Below are 15463 nucleotides of genomic sequence, written 5' to 3' on the forward strand. Positions count from 1 at the left end.
ACGCGCCGACGGTTCCCGCCTCGCGGGTCGGGAGGCGGCAACGAGATGCAGGGGACGTCCGCCCGGCCGCCTAGAGCGGCCGCTCCCCGCGCGCAGCGCACCGGAATCGGAAGCGAGGACGGCCCCGCCCCGCGAGCGGCCATCTTGGAAGCTGAGGCAGCGGCGGCGGCGGTGGTCGGTGGGACAGGTCCCGGCGCGGCGTGGCTCTCCGGCGTGGGCCCACTACCCCGCTCCCTGCTCCGGCCTCGACCACGGCGAGCCCGAGCGCGGCGGCGGCCCACGCGCGGCGACGGGGAGAGGTGAGCGCGCGCCGGGCCTCGCCGTGCGTTCCCCTGCCGGAGCCAGCCCTAGCGGGGCGCGGGGCACCGGGCCTCCACGGCGCGGCCCGCCCCACAGCCTCCGTGCGCGGAGCCGGGGTCGGTTACGGCAGGGCGCCCGGGCTCTGGGCCGGGTGGGCCTCGCCAGCGCGGGGCTGGTTGGGCGCGCGGCTGAGTCGTGCGGTAGGGCCTCGTGGGAGCGGCCCCACGGGCGCCTCCGGGACGAGCCGGCCGGCCCGGGTCTGTGATGCGCCGGGAGTCCGCGGTGGGCGGAGCGGGGCCGTCTGCCCGCCGCCGCTTCCCCGCCAGCGGTCGGCACCCCACCTGCGTCCTGAGCCCCAGCAGGAGTGAGTGTGCCCGGGACTGCGCCCTGGGGACTGGAGAGAAATCCGGGGGCCGAAAGTCGGCCCGGGCCGCCTCGCCGTCTGTGCCGCCCTAGTCCGCGTCTGCTGAGTGCGCGCGCCGTCCCCGCCTCCGGCCGGGGTCAACCTTCTAGCCTGTCACTCGGTTAGCACCGTTTAGCGGGTCCGTGTTTAATTCAAATCCGGTTCCCACCCACTTGCCGGGCCCAGGCAGAAGCGGCTAAAGAGAGGTAAGGCCGCAGCCCGGCGGGAATAGATGTAGTGAGTGTGTGAGAATACCCACGCGGCGGTACAGGGCTCTGCTCGCTTCAGGTGAGTGACACCTGGTGTCGTCTGGCTTCAGTAGAAAGGCCCCGGAGGGTGTCACTTAGTGGGAAAGGCCAGTGTGCACACTTCAGGCACGGTGGGATCCTGGTGCCTGGAACATGCAGTCCCTAATCTGCACTTCCCGCAGTGCTGACCTCTGTGCAGCTCCATCCTCAGGCAGGTGCGTGAGTGGTGGTGGGGCTGCCTCCGGCGGCCCTGGGCATCCATCCAGCCTATGAAGCAATCCTCATGGGGAAGGGAGAGACTTCCGTTAAAGTACTGGGCATGGGTGTGTCATGTGCCCATCCGGTCAGTCAGGCCAAGGTCTCCTGCCACACCATCACCTGAGTTCTCGTAGGCATGGTGGGACCACATCTGGAGAAAAGGGAGCAAGGGAAGCAGATGCCGGGCACACGGCAGGTCTGTCTCAGTGTGAGACTGAAGGACTCCTGCCCTGTGATGTTGCGTCGGCTGTTTTCTCTCCACTCCTGTGTATTAAAATTTTTTGTCCATACCATTTTTGTCGTCTTTGTCTACGTTCTCTTCCCTTCAGTGTAATGTATCTTGTCTGCTCTGTCAGTGGGGACTTGGTGCGAGGGAACCGAGACCTGTTTCGTGGTCTGTGCAGGTGCTGTAGATATGCTTAGAGGGGACGATGGGGAGACACTGTCCCAGCTGAAATCTGGGGGCTGTGAGAGCACCGCCCTGAGGGAGGCCAGGGAGGGGCGGATGGGAGCCCTTTCTTTTTGTGAACTGAGCAGTTGAATCATAAACACGATTTTAGAGATTATGCTTTTGAAAGCAAGAACGAGAGAAGTTTGTAGTGATGGGCAGGGCAGGGTCTGTTTTATTTATCTTGTGTGGCTGTCCACTGCCTTCCATTCAGCGTCCAGCCTGGCTGCTTCACCGAGTCCAAACACTTGTACTTGAGTTATCCAGCAAGGTGCTTTGTGTATGAGCGTTAACTTCAGGGTGAGCATTTAAAAGAAACAGAACAGTCCTCCGTGGTGGTTCTGCTTTTGGGTGTTTGCTGTGGGTGTTAGTAGGTGTTGGCCTAGGGTGAGGCACCTGGCCCATTTGGCTTCTTGGGTCAGGATCTTCAGGGTGGTGCTGGGTGGGAAGCACGCCCTTCCCAGGCTGTCAGTGGCTTGCGTCTGCTGCCGGCACACCAGTGATTTCTGCTAGGTCCTGCCAGGCACCTGTGTGATGTGGAGCTGGGTTGCAGGGAGGCCGTTGAAGGACAGAGGAGGCTTTTGACCAGGGAAGTCAGGAAGGCGTTTGAGGGACTTGGCTCTCAAGCTAGGCCAGGAAGGGCCTAAGTGAATTTTCTGCCAGTAGAGACGGCAGAACTAGGGAAGCAGCCATATGATCAGGATGAGAAGGGAGTTTGGCACTCCAGCAAATCACGGGCCTTGGGAGTCAGGAACTAGGAGGGCTGGCTAGGGCTGTTTTGTAGAGGGCTTGGCAGGCAGGGGGAGGTGTTCACGTTTTTTTGCTCAGCTGTGGAGGAATCTTGAAGGGCTGTGATCAGAACTGTGCATTGAGAAAGTTACTCTGACTCAAGTGTGCAAGATGGACTGAAGTGGGGAGAGACTAGAGGTCGGGAGGCCAGTGGGGAGGCGTTGTGTTAGGTGGGAAAAGTAATGAGATGCTGCGTTAGGGTGAGTGTAGTGGGAATTGGAAGGAGGAAGGGCACGAGGATCCTGAGGTTCAGGGACCCCAGAACGAGAAGCAGGGTTGGGCGATGGTGCGCACAGGAGGACCCCTGTGGGTGCCCTGGCTGAGCCTTCCTTTGCAGGCCCTGGGGGTGTGGAGCGAGCACTCAAAGCCCAGTTGTAGTCTGGTGGGGATAGTGCTCTGAGGAGTATGCAGCCGGGCAAAGGGGCCAGGAGTCCACAGACCCCTCTGACGAGGTAATGTGTAGGCAGAGACTGAAGAGAGGGAAGGAGTGAGCGTGTGGCTGTCGCCAGGGAACAGAAAGTGCAAGGGCCCGGAGGCTGAGGAAGGAGGGCAGGTACAGTGGGGGGTGGAGTGACTTCAGGTTTGTGCTGGCCGGGATGTCAGGGTGGAGATCCTGGCCTCTGGGGTCCATTGCTGTGGCAGGACAGGTTAGGGACACTGAGTGTCGGTGCCGTGGAGGTCCCTTAGGTGTTGTAAATGTAAATGTGTATTTTTGACAGATGAGCAACAACAGCAGTAAGAGAGCTCCGACAACAGCTACCCAGCGACTGAAGCAGGACTACCTGCGAATTAAGAAAGACCCGGTGCCTTACATCTGTGCTGAGCCCCTCCCTTCCAACATTCTTGAATGGTAAGGCCTGCGTCACCCACTGTCGCCTGGGTTCTCTGCTGGCCGGGTTGGGTGGGCTTGGCTCTGGGAAAGTGCACCTGCACCCTTCCAGGTGTGAGCAGACTGAGGCCCACAGACACGCTCTGGTCATCTTCATAACGGCCAGCAGCTGGGGACACGACAGGTCCTCCTTGACTCCTGTACACTGGGGCTGAAGGGAGTCCTTCCTGGGGCCAGACTGGTCTGTGGGGAGGCTGTCGGGGAGGCTTCGGGCTGGGCAGGGCTCACAGCTCTTAGAGGAGAGACTGCATTTCTAGACTCTTCTCTGCTCTTTGCCTCTTGGCGCTGTGAAGTGGCCCATCCTGCCTTCGAGAGTTGGTGATGGGGGGACAGGGTTCCTGACCTCCAGCTCCTGGCAGTGGCCGGGCACATGCCTGAGAGGATCTGTGCCTTGTGAACATGTGTTTCATAGTGGGTCTTTCATTGTGTTAAAGTTTCATTACGAGGCTGCATGCCTCTACAGAAATGCTGTCCTTCCCAGGTTTGCTGGTGATTTTGTGAAAAATAAAGTGTAGGGCTGAGGTATTAAGAAGCATTTTCTCTTTGTTGAAGGATGTTTTTATGTTTTGATCTTAAAAAGTACTATTCAACTTTTTTGTTAATCCAGAGAAAAGAGATTTAACTGAGTTAACAAGAAGTATTTTCTAGGTTGGACAGGTGTTCAAGGATTCTGAGTCCACCTTCCTTGGCTTACAGAGAAGGGCCACTTCCACCAGGGAGTGGAGGAGTCTCAGGGTGAGGTGGACCTCACGTGTGAGTGAGGGTCAGTGTCGCAGCAGAGCTCTCCCTGCCCCCAAAGGGCATAAACTCAGTAGGGCCCCCAGGATGTAGCTGGCAGGTGGAGGGATGGGTTCCATGGCACTTGCAGGAATATCCTCATTTTGTGGGAAATTCTTCCCTACATGTGAGTCGGGGTCCCCAGGTTCCATCACTGGCTAGGAGGACACACCACTAAGGTTTATTATGGTGAAAAGACAACAAAATCAGCAAAGGGAGAAGGCACAGGGGCAGAGTCCACCAGAGATCAGGCCTGAGCTTCCCGTCCCTGTGGACTCACAGGATGCACTGAATTCCCCTGCAGCGAGCTGTGACAGCCATGTGGGGTGCTGTCCATGGAGAAAGCCAGTGGGGGCAGATGGCGTAAGCACCTCTGCTGGCACCTGCCGTATCCCAGACTCCAGCAGGAAAGCAGGTTTCCTTTAAACATAAAATCTAAATTGTTTGCACAAACAGTTAGGTGCTGTTGACGTGGGGAGGTGCCGCCCCCCAATCCAGTTTGCAGATGGTGGCTGAGGGCAGCAATGTGGGCCCTTATGTGAGCTGTCCTGCCCAGCTGTGGGGGTCTCTCCCCCGGCTGGGAGAAGAGAAGAGCCTTCTAGAAAAAGTCTGTCTTCACTCCACCCCAGGGCTGCTGGGCACCCTTGGGCACTTGCTCACCATCCCTTCCCAGTGTTCTCAGCCTGGATGCAGGAATTGGGAGTGACAGGCGAAGGCCACATTCCTGCGAATGTCATGTGCTTAGCTCTGAGGGTTGTCCCTGCTCCCTGACAGTGGGTGAGAAGACTTTCTGAGTCAAACATAGCAGCAGATGGCAGGTGTCGTGTGGTCCCCAGCATTAAGGCGACGTACATGTGCTGGTAGGAAGAGTGGAGGGATGGTTATCAAAATGTGACCCATTGTGTCTGGTCTGGCATTTCTGGTGCGTTCTGCTTTCTCCTTTGTGCTTTTCTGTTGTGTTTGAAAATCCATGAGCCCAAACACCTCTCGACATAGAGCTGAAGCCGCCTTTCTTTGCGTGGGACAGCGGAGCCCGTGTGTGCCACCGCTCTTGGTCTGAGGCACATGCGCCCACCTAGGGTTGGGCTCCGTGTGAGACTTTGGTGACAATTACAGGCTGTCCCTGTTCCTCCTATTCGAGGACAGCTGCTCTAAGGTCGTGTGTGGTTCTTCCAGGACATCAATGCCAGGGGGACACAGAGCCACCTCATGTCACCAGCTGTTCCCTGTTTAGCCTACTACATGATACCTGGACACACTGAAAAATACAAATTTTCAAGTATGTCTCTAGAATGTATTGTGAAATTAAAATTTAAAAAACTTTCAGTTGATGTTAGTGGTTAGAGAGGATTAACTTCTTGTATATTGTATTGTGGGCACAAAAGTACTTTGTGGAAAACTTTGGTGGTTCAGCCTCTAAGATCCTATTACAAAGTGACTGAAGCATCTGCAGCACAAGAGGCTCAGGGCTGTGAAGCTGCCTCGGTCGGAGTTTAGCCTTCTCCTCTTCACCTGCTGAGTGTCTGTGAATGTCCAGTTTGGGCTGCCCTACAAACCCCAATCTGGAGTGACTTGGAGTTTGGAGAATTGGCCATTCCCAAAGCCACCTGATTTTCTTCTCTCCCTCAGGCACTATGTGGTCCGAGGCCCTGAGATGACTCCTTACGAAGGTAAGTCTGCTCTGAGTTAGAAGAACAAGAGGCAGTTTTTCTATGGTGAATAGACCTTGCCCGTTAAACACCTTTCATTTCTAAATAGCATTCCTTCCATTTTGGATGTGTATTAGTTGGATTGGACTTAGGTGGAGCTCATCCTGTCAATTCTCCAAGTTCTAGAGGTGTTTGCTGAAAGTTTGGTTTTAATGACGTGTCTCAGTCTTCAGGGGGTCGTCTGTAGGTATCTGACGTCAGGGAGCTCAGAGCTGGGACCCAGGCTTGGGTAAACGGTAAACAAGGCCAGGTTCTCCTCACTTCTCAAGACTGGGATGAACGTCATTGAAGGAGAGAAAAGTGTGTTTATGGAGTGCTCACTCATTGCCCAGTCCTCTGTGCTAAGTGGTGGCCCCTTGTGTGGACGGGGCACTGAGGCCTAGGGAGGCTACAGGACCCACTCTGGGGCTGCTGAGCACCTCTGCTCTCCTTACCGCTGCCAGACTGATCCGGTGAGGCCACCTAGGGTTGTCTGGTGTCGTTTACAAGGTAAACCTGGGAGCTGTCAGTCAGCAAGCTTCTGAGGGCCTATGGGGAGCCACGTGCCATTCTCGGGCTTTGGGCTAGATTGAGAGATGAGCTGTGCCAGGCAAGCCCAGGGCAGAGCCAGGCCAGGTGGGCAGGGCCGGGCCAGGTTGACAGGGCCTTCAGCTCTTTAGTCACTGGGTCCTGACTTCAGGTGGCCAAAGCAACACCGTTTGGTTTGCTTATGTGTGGGAGTTTTGCATAAGATTTGACTGGAAAAGAGTTCTGCAGCTAGAGGAGAAAGTTTGAAAACCACTGCCCTGGACTGTCAGAGGCGAATGGTAGAATGGAAAAGGCCTGGCTGTCTGGAACATGGTTTGGCAGATGTGTCACTACCCTACAGGGACTTTGGAATGATCTGTCCTAGGGAAACAAGTATGCAGAAGCATATCTGCTGTAGGGTGGGTGTTTTCTTAGAAAGTTGCTTTGGGGACCCACCAAATGCCCAGCAACAGGGTGTGGGCTTGATGACGCCTTGTGGTGGGTTCCTAGAAAGACGGGCTTCAGAACGGTCTGTCCTGAGTCTGGCCCCATGGCTGAGTGGTTAAGTTCACATGCTCCGTTTTGGTGGCCCAGGGTTTCACAGGTTTGGATCCTGGGCACGGACATGGCTGCTCATCAGGCCACGATGAGGCAGCGTCCCACATGCCACAACTAGAGGCATCCACAACTAAAAAATATACGGCTATGTACTGGGGTGTTTTGGAGAGAAAAAGGAAAAATAAAATCTTCAAAAAAAAAAGAATGGTCTATCCAGATCATATTGAAATGCTTTTTAAATATGTGTATGTTTTTAACAAACTTGAGGCATATACACCAAGAATGAGTAGTGTTCTCTTTTAAGTTTTTTAATTCTTTGTTGTTTTAGTACTTTCCTAATAAATAGTCAACATTTATTAATTTTTTAACCAGACCCCCCCCACCCTTCCATCCCCCAAGACCAGCCAGGACTGTTGCTGGCTGAAATGAGCCTGGCCCCTGGACAGGGGTGGAGGTGGCAGAGAGGAGAGTGCAGGCCCTGAGTGGAAGTCTGCAGGGGCTGGGACTGCAGGAGACCCCTGTCCCCACAGCCCCTGCGGCCCTGGTGTCGCCTGACTCTGCAGAGAGAGGTGCTCCCTTTCTAGTCACAGCCCCATCACTCCTGCTTTTGCCTGTCCTGTTCTCTCTCCTGTGTACTTTTCCGCTGGTCCTGGCCCACAGGCTGCAAATGCGCCCACCTTCCTGTGAAGATCCCTTCAGAGACAGAAGCCTTTTCCTACTGCCCTGTTACCCCCGCTCCCTCCACTGCCCTCCTCCTCTTCAGCTCAGCACTACCCTCTGCTGTCTGCAGCCCAACCCTCTGCTGACTGCCCTCATCAAGATCTCCAAGGGATTCCTCTGAATTGCCGCACGTGAAGGACAGCTCTCAGGCCTCAGTGTCTGGGCCTGTGCAGACTGTGACTGTGGTGGCTCTGGCTCCCTCCTCACTTGCTCCTCCTTTGGCTCTGGATGTTCTGACCCTTCCTTTCCAGTCTCCTAGCTCCTCTCCCAGGTCCGCATCTGCCTGCCCAGTGTTGGTTGGCACTGGTGCTGTCCTTGCTGTGGGCTCTGTGCCTGTGCTTCTCCTGGCGTTCTCCAGGCAGAGCAGTCCAGGCATTTCAGAATCTGCTTCCTGTCTCTAATTGATCCCTAGATTTTATATAATCCCATCAAAACCTTAACAGAATTTTTGTAGACATACACAAGCTTATACTAAAATTTTTATTCTGAAATGTACATGGAAAGGCAAGGACCTAGAATAGCTAGAACAATTCTTAAAGAGGGTAGGAGGGGAGGAGTCACTCTGCCTGATTTTGAGACTTGGAGTGTAGGCTCCGGTGATTGCGTGGTGTGGTGTCCATGGAGGGAGATGCAGATCCGTGGAATGAGTAGAGAACCCAGAACAGTCCTGCACAGTTGTGGCCAACCGATTTTTGACCAAGTTGCAAAAGCAGTTCAGTGGAGGAAGCGCAGCATGGTGCCAGGGCCACGACACTTTCTGTGGTTTCTGTCCCCTGGTCTTAGCCAAGGCCGTGCTCTTGGCTCCGTGCCCTGGGGACACTTGGAAGGGAGTGGGAGCTGCTGGCACAGGGGTTCACGCATCCCCTTCCCCACGCCCCTGGGGGTGGGCTCAGCACTTTGACTTCTGGGTGATGCTCCATCTTCCCGTGGCCCCTCCATTGCCTCTCAGGATGCGCCTCCTGGCTGCCCTCAGGACGCGCTTCTCCCACAGCTCCTTCTCTGCAGTTCAGAGTGTGCGTCTTTGGACATGGAGGATGGCGCACTTCCATGGCTTAAGGGAACCGGCTTACTGTGTGTGTCTTGCAACTTGCGGTTTCTCCTTCACTTTGTACTGTTGGTTGTTTGCCCCCTGTAGGATTCTCGCTCCGCGGCTGCTGCACCAACTCCACAGTGTGGATGAGCGGTGCACGGAGCTCTTCCCTCCAAGGACAAGCAGGGGGTTGCTGGTTTTCATTGGCAGTGAACCACTGTGTGTGGTTTTCCATGTAATGGTCAGCATCTCTTGGGTAGATAACAAAAGAGAGAACCACTGGGTCTGTGCGTGTGTTAGCATTCTGTTTCCTGGTCTGTTCCCTCAGTGGTCCAGGCAGGTATATACTTGTACAGCAAGGCAGGGCCCACCTTCCCACCACCCTCCATGAAGCTAAAAATGGCGTGTTTCCTGCTGCTTAAGCCGCTTCCTACTTAGTACTGAGCCAGACATGCGTAGTGGCTATTCCTGCTTCCTCTTGGGAAATGGGCTGTTTATATCTCTTGTTTATTTTCCAGTTTGACTTTTCTTTGTGATTTTGAGTGTGTGTGCTCTGAAATGTCATGTCTGACATTAGTCTGTCTGTCACTGGTGCACCTGTCTGTTTATCTAGCAGACCTTGCAGGTGGCACTTGCTCAGGTCATCCCTCTAGCATTGACAGAACGTGGAAGGAGTGGAAGTGACAGCCCTCATGTGAGGCGACCGAGTGCTGCAGCCCACACGAGGTGGAGGGAGGCCTTACCTGAGAGTAGTGTTGGACCAGAGACCTGGGGCACCTTGGGATTAGTGTGTCCCAGTCCTCAAGATGGGACCACGCCCAGGGTGCTGGGGGACAGCAGGGAGCCCAGGTGGGAGGACAGGGCAGTGTTCTCACCATACGTGCACACTTGCATGGCCAGGAATCCTGTCAAATGCACCTTCCGCTCAGCTGGTCTGGGGTGGCCTGAGGTCTGTATTTCCCATAGGCTCCTAGGTGCCCCCTGAGAGCAAAGGTGACTGTCCTGGTGGGACCTTGAGCTGAGTGACCCAGGGGAGATGGTGAGGCCAGCAAGGTCATCCAAGTGTCAGGCTCTGGATCACTAGGAAGGTGAGGCCCACAGGATTTGCCAATGGAGTAGATGTGATGGGGAGTTAGGGCACCTCCCAGATTTTAGTCTGAACAACAATTTAGAGGATGGAGTTGCTGTTTGGGGAAAATAGCACGAATTCTGTCTTGGAGCCATCTAGGGCACTGTTGCCTGGTCATTACATGGGTCTGGAATTGGGCAGGAGTGTAGAGGTCCAGGTGGAGGTGCTGGTTGGAGTCATCACGGTACTACCTATGTCACATGAGACTGGTGTGACCCCAGAAGTGCGAGTGATGCGGGGAGAGCACCAGATGGAGCTGGGCAGCCTGCACTTGGAGGGAAGAGGACAGGAAGGGGAGGCCAAGCCAGGGTGGAGCTTCAAGAAGGTGGGTCAGGAGTGGTTGTGAGGCCTGAAATGTGGTCAGACTCCTCAGTGGAGATGTCTGATGACCTTGAGATGAGATTTGGGGGACCATGGTGGGAACAAAAGCCTTGTCAGGGTGGACTTGAGAGCATGGCAGCCGTGGATGTGGCTCTCCAGGGATTTTACCTAAAGGAGAAGGGAGCAGCTGGCAGGAATTGGAGGGCGGTGGGGGGAGTGGTCAGAGTTGTGTGTTTTGTTTGTTATTTTTAAGATGGGGGAAATGATGGCAGGTTTGCTTGTTGCTGGGTGTAATTTGGTGAAGAAGGAGAAATGGGTAGTGCAGGAGAGAGGGGTCCTGGAATGGGATGACCTCATCTGATACACTTAGGAGTGGACGGGGTCAGGGGAGCCCTGCAGGTTCTCTTCTGATGCTCTCCTCTTGGTGATTGGGGCACAGGAGGGCCAAGGAGGGGCTTGCAGTGGCCATGGGGGCAAGGTCCCACTCTGATGGTGATCAGGAGCCCCCAGTGAGACTGCTTGCAAGATGTGTGTGTTCCAGGGATGGTCGAAGGATGGGCATGGAGGTGGGGAGACCTCACTGGGGTTTGGGCAGGATAAGAAATGGGTGACAGTGGTGACAGCCTGCCAGCTGGTGTGGGGGTGGGTGCTGGGGCTTGAGACCGTGAGGAGTCACACCGTCGACAATGACAAGGCTCTTTCTCTGTTTTGATATAGGTGGCTATTATCATGGAAAACTAATTTTTCCCAGAGAATTTCCTTTTAAACCTCCTAGTATTTATATGATAACTCCCAATGGAAGATTTAAGTGCAATACGAGGTAAGACATTTCTGCAGTGCTTCTGACGTGTGCTTGTGGTTACGAGTGTGTGCCCTGTTGAGTGGGTCCCTTTTTTGCAGGCTGTGTCTTTCCATCACGGATTTCCACCCAGACACATGGAACCCGGCCTGGTCCGTCTCCACCATCCTGACTGGGCTTCTGAGCTTCATGGTGGAGAAGGGCCCCACCCTGGGCAGCATAGAGACGTCAGACTTCACGGTGAGGGGGCACGGCTTAGCCTGTGTCCTCCCCCCCCCACCCCCCCACCCCTGGCACCACTGGAAAGACCCACTCTGGGGCTCCTTGTTCTCAGCAGCGGAGGAACAGGTGGTGCTTCCTCGGGGCCCTGGGAGGGGCGGGCAGCATGCAGCCCCTCTCTAGACAGTGAAGGTGTCACGTGTGGGCATGATGGTTCCTCCTTGTGAGTTGGCTTTACTTTTCTCTTGTTTAAGTTGGAATCAAGTGGAATATCGCTGATGGTAATGGGAAGGTAAATAAGCCTCTATAAAGCTATAAATTAGTTTGTTGTGAAGAACCAGCTTATGGAGTCTTTTGAACAACATGAGGACAGCAGCTCTTGACCATGAAATAATCTGTGTTTAGAATCTGAAAGAATTGAAATTAGTCTTTGGGCTGATATCTCCCTTCTCTTTCTTCCTAGAAGAGACAACTGGCTGCACAGAGTTTAGCGTTTAATTTAAAAGACAAAGTCTTCTGTGAGTTGTTTCCTGAAGTCGTGGAGGTAAGAAAGTGAAAGTGCTTTTCCCCGTGTCAGAGTTGCTTTCAGATTCGATTCTCTCTAAGGAGGAGATGTGTGCTCCTGTGTGTCCTTCTGCTGTGTAGACAGTACAGAGGGCACCTAGCCCCACACACGCTCTTAGGTGCAAACAGGCCAGCCTCTCTCCTCAAGGCGCCCAGCGACCCAGGGGCTTGGACAGCAGGGTTGGAGCTGGGGAGAGATTGAGGATAGCAGAGACTGGGCTTGTCCCCGCCACGGAGCGAGGGGTGGAGAGGTTCTGGGCAGGATGCTGGGGTTCCAGGTGGGCCAGGAGTGGCGGGGACGGGAGTGCCCTGCTGTGAGGGACTGGAATGCTCTCTGGTCTTGGCACTAGAGCAGAAGATGTGGCCGTGTGCAGGGGAGGCTGGACTGCACAGAGATCGAGGATGCGGCGATTCAGTGTTCCTGGGTCCTGGCTCTCTCCAGGGCCTGTGAGGCACAGGCTCAGTGATTCTGGCAGGTCACTCGGCCCCTCGTTCTGAGAAGCAGGGCAGCAGCAGCGCTTGCCTCCAAGGGCAGGCGTTGGGCTTGGACACTTGCAGCTGGCCTGACCTCGGGCCCTCCCCGGTCCTCAAGGAACCAGTTTTTTTGGACCAGCCCTTGTTTCTTGCTGTTTTTGTCTTAGGAAATTAAACAGAAACAGAAGGCACAAGACGAACTCAGTAGCCGACCCCAGGCTCTCCCCCTACCGGACGTGGTTCCAGATGGGGAGACACACCACGGCCAGCATGGGCTTCAGCTGCTCAACGGGCACGTACCGGGGGCCGGGCCCCACCTTGCGGGGCTCCAGCAGGCCAACCGGCACCATGGACTCCTGGGCGGCGCCCTGGCGAACTTGTTTGTTATAGTGGGGTTTGCAGCCTTCGCCTACACGGTCAAGTACGTGCTGAGGAGCATAGCGCAGGAGTGAGCCACACGCTGGGACCAGCACAAGTGGTCGAAAATGAGGGACGCTGGGCCCGAGCCTGACATGGGCTGGCTGGACGTGCCTCCGAGCGCAGGGTGGACCCGCCTGACTCCTGGGGTTAGCTTTTTAAAAACCTTTAAGAGGAAAACAAAAACCAAAGTGTGTAGTTTGGATTTGGAGGAGACGCGAGATCCCCAGCGCCCTGTTCTTGCCCTGGGGTCTGTTGGGGCTGTGGGGCTTGGGTGTCGAGGAGGAGGGGCCTCATGCTTTGGTTTTATAGCTCATCTCCTGTATTGTCTTTGGACATGTTTTAGCAAACCTGTTTTTCATTTTATTAGATTTGGTCACTTAAAATATAAGCCTCGATGCCTATCAGATACTCTTGTGTTTTCTTAGTCCAGCGCAGCTCTGACTCACCAGACGGGAGCTGGTCCCACGGCTGTGCTCAGCTGGCCTGGGCAAGGAGCCTGCCGGTGGGCCCCCAGGGGCCAGCTGGCCAGGGGCAGCAGTGGACGGGGACCCAGAGATCTGGGATTTGGCCTCAGCATTTTAAAATGTGCTTGTGTTCATTCTGAACGAAGCACTTTCTCCTAGGAAAGTGGTGATGTTGAAGTTAAGCATCTGCTCACTCTTGACCACTAGGGGTCGTCCTTCATTTAAAGCCATGGCTGAGGATGGAGGTGGCTGAGTTGCCCCCATGGCCTCCTCCAGGCTGCGGCTGTGGCAGCTGGTCCTCGGTACCCCCAGAGCCTTTCCTCTGAATTCCTCATGTCCTGTGGCCCAGAAGCCACGCCTGTGCTGGTGGAGGGTGGAGCCCCAGAAGCTCCACAGGAGTCCCCACCTGACAGGCAGGCTCTGTGCTCTGGGGCTTCCTGCACACTGGCCGTGTGTGGTTTACCCTAAAGATAGGCTCACAGGCTCTTCTCCACAGCTGGTCCATGTCGGGTGTTGGCTCTTCCCAGGAGATGACACAGTGAGGTTGGGCATCATAAAAGGGGACAGGCTGCCCTTGAAGAACACATCAGCGGCAGAGCGGGCAGGATCGTGGTTTTGGGACCGAGGATTCCCTGGATTGCCGACATGTTCCCGCTCTGCGTCTCTTTCACCATCTCCCCTGCATGTGGTGCAGAAAGAGCTGCACCAGCCCCGGATGAGATGCTGTGCCCGCACTCCAGAGGACACCGGGGAGCTGAAGTGTAGCCATGTGCTTGTGCATCTTTGACTTGTTTTGTTTTCTCATCAATTTATTTAAATCGTCTATAATTTACCACTTGTGTGTATTTAACCCACTCTTGTGAAAAAAAATCTTTCATTATATCTTTGTTCCTACATTTTGTGCTGTTTGAGTCTGTGTTGGCGGAAATTTGAGTCCATCTCAGCCCAGTGCTGGGGTAGCCGTTGGGCAGGCCACTGGCTTGGCCTGTGGAGGAGTTGGAGCTGTTGTGTCTGTCATGCTTCTGGGCCCAGATGCCTGCGTGTGCAGCGGTGGGCAGGGGCGAGCTCTGCCAGGCCTCCTGCTCTGCTGTGCTGGACACCAGGCCTCACCCTCCGTCCACAGCCAGCTTAAGGTCACGTCTGGAGGTCGGCGTTGTTCCAAACACTCATTTTCTGAGGCTCTGGGAGGCAGAATGTTTAGCAAATAGTCTACTTCCCATGTATTACTTCTTTTCTGTATGTGAAATCTCAACTTTTAAAAACCCTTAGTCAGCAGTGGGAATTGACCCGTGCTGTCCAGAGCCTTCACTGGTGCCCAAGGTGGCGTGCTGTTGGATGTGAGCCGAAATAAAAGATGATCTTGTCCTGTTGGGCCATGCATCTGACCCCTCGTCTGTGTTGCTCTCCCTCGGGGGGAATCTCAGGCCCTCATTCTTGTGTGGAGTCCCTAGCGGAGGGCCGTCAGGCATTCTTAGACCACCCTTGGACGTGTGTGTCCCCAGCTGGCACACCCGCGCCCTTTGTGACTTGGACCGCATAGTGAAGTCCGTCTTGATCAAAGGAGAAAGGCCCCTGACAGTTGATACTCCACAGACGTGTAAAGCGGTCTTGGCAGTGTGGACCGTGGTCTTGGGAAAAGTACTTCCAGCACTTCTCCCTTAGGAAGGGTCTCCCAGGCCCAAGTCTGAGGCTTCAGTACCACCAGGCGCCACCCAGAGGTCTGGGTCTGAGAGGCTGGAGCAGCTCTCCCTGCAAGGGCAGTGGGGTGACGGCCTGCCCTGGCTAGTCAGGGTGTCCAGTGTCCAACTGTGGGTGGGGGGTGAGAACTGGCAGCTGAGCCTCCCTCGGGGGAGCTGTGGAAGGAAGATGTGGATGTGCTTTCCAGGTGGCTCCAGTGCTCACAGGGAAGCTGGCCCAGGACTCCCGGGATGTGGGGGAGTGGCTCTGGAGAGCAGAGTGCTGCTGGCTCCCTAGCTTTCGTGTGGACACTGCACCCTGGGAGCCCACCCCCGGCACTGACCTTGTAGGACGATACTGGAGCCTGGCACAGCTGGCAATGTCCGTGCAGCAGCCAGTCACAGAGCGCGTGTTGCCAGCAGCACTCTGCTGCATGCTTTCAGGATCAGGCCAGCAGGATGCAGGTGACAAAAGCAGGTGCCCAGCCTGTGAGGAGGGGTCTGGCAGCTTGGCTGCCTTTCCTGACTCATTGCTGGGCGCAGGTCACTTCTAGGGTTTCAGCTGGGCCGGGCACAAAGGAGTCTTCTTCAGCGTGGCCCTCCTTGGGATGCAGGCATCGGGAGCTGGCTCACCATCACACACCAGGGAGCTGAGGTGGCTTCACCAGATCCACCAGGATTCAGCAGAAACAGCCGCTGTTGTCCCTGGAGGTGACCTCTGCCTGAACTAGGAGGAAGACGGGTGTCCTGTGTGGACACTC

General features: G+C 55.4%; 1 protein-coding gene across 1 annotated transcript; it reads left to right on the top strand.

Moving 5' to 3' along the window:
• On the top strand, positions 1 to 12968 carry UBE2J2 (ubiquitin conjugating enzyme E2 J2). The gene is made up of 7 exons (XM_014863173.3): positions 1 to 299; positions 3166 to 3296; positions 5742 to 5782; positions 10804 to 10906; positions 10987 to 11125; positions 11568 to 11648; positions 12310 to 12968. The coding sequence occupies exons 2-7, from the start codon at positions 3166 to 3168 to the stop codon at positions 12592 to 12594; spliced, it is 780 nt and encodes a 259-aa protein (XP_014718659.1). The 5' UTR covers positions 1 to 299; the 3' UTR covers positions 12595 to 12968.
• Positions 12969 to 15463: the final 2495 nt, after the last annotated feature.

This window comes from Equus asinus, chromosome 5 (assembly GCF_041296235.1).
Source record: "Equus asinus isolate D_3611 breed Donkey chromosome 5, EquAss-T2T_v2, whole genome shotgun sequence".
NCBI lineage: Eukaryota > Metazoa > Chordata > Mammalia > Perissodactyla > Equidae > Equus > Equus asinus.

Excerpts from the sequence above, each read along its gene's own strand:
- UBE2J2 (XM_014863173.3), top strand. The coding sequence starts at position 3,166 with ATGAGCAACAACAGCAGTAAGAGAGCTCCGACAACAGCTACCCAGCGA. Across the intron at positions 5,783-10,803 it reads TGAGATGACTCCTTACGAAG|GTGGCTATTATCATGGAAAA; the intron begins GTAAGTCTGCTC and ends GTTTTGATATAG. Across the intron at positions 11,126-11,567 it reads TAGAGACGTCAGACTTCACG|AAGAGACAACTGGCTGCACA; the intron begins GTGAGGGGGCAC and ends CTTTCTTCCTAG.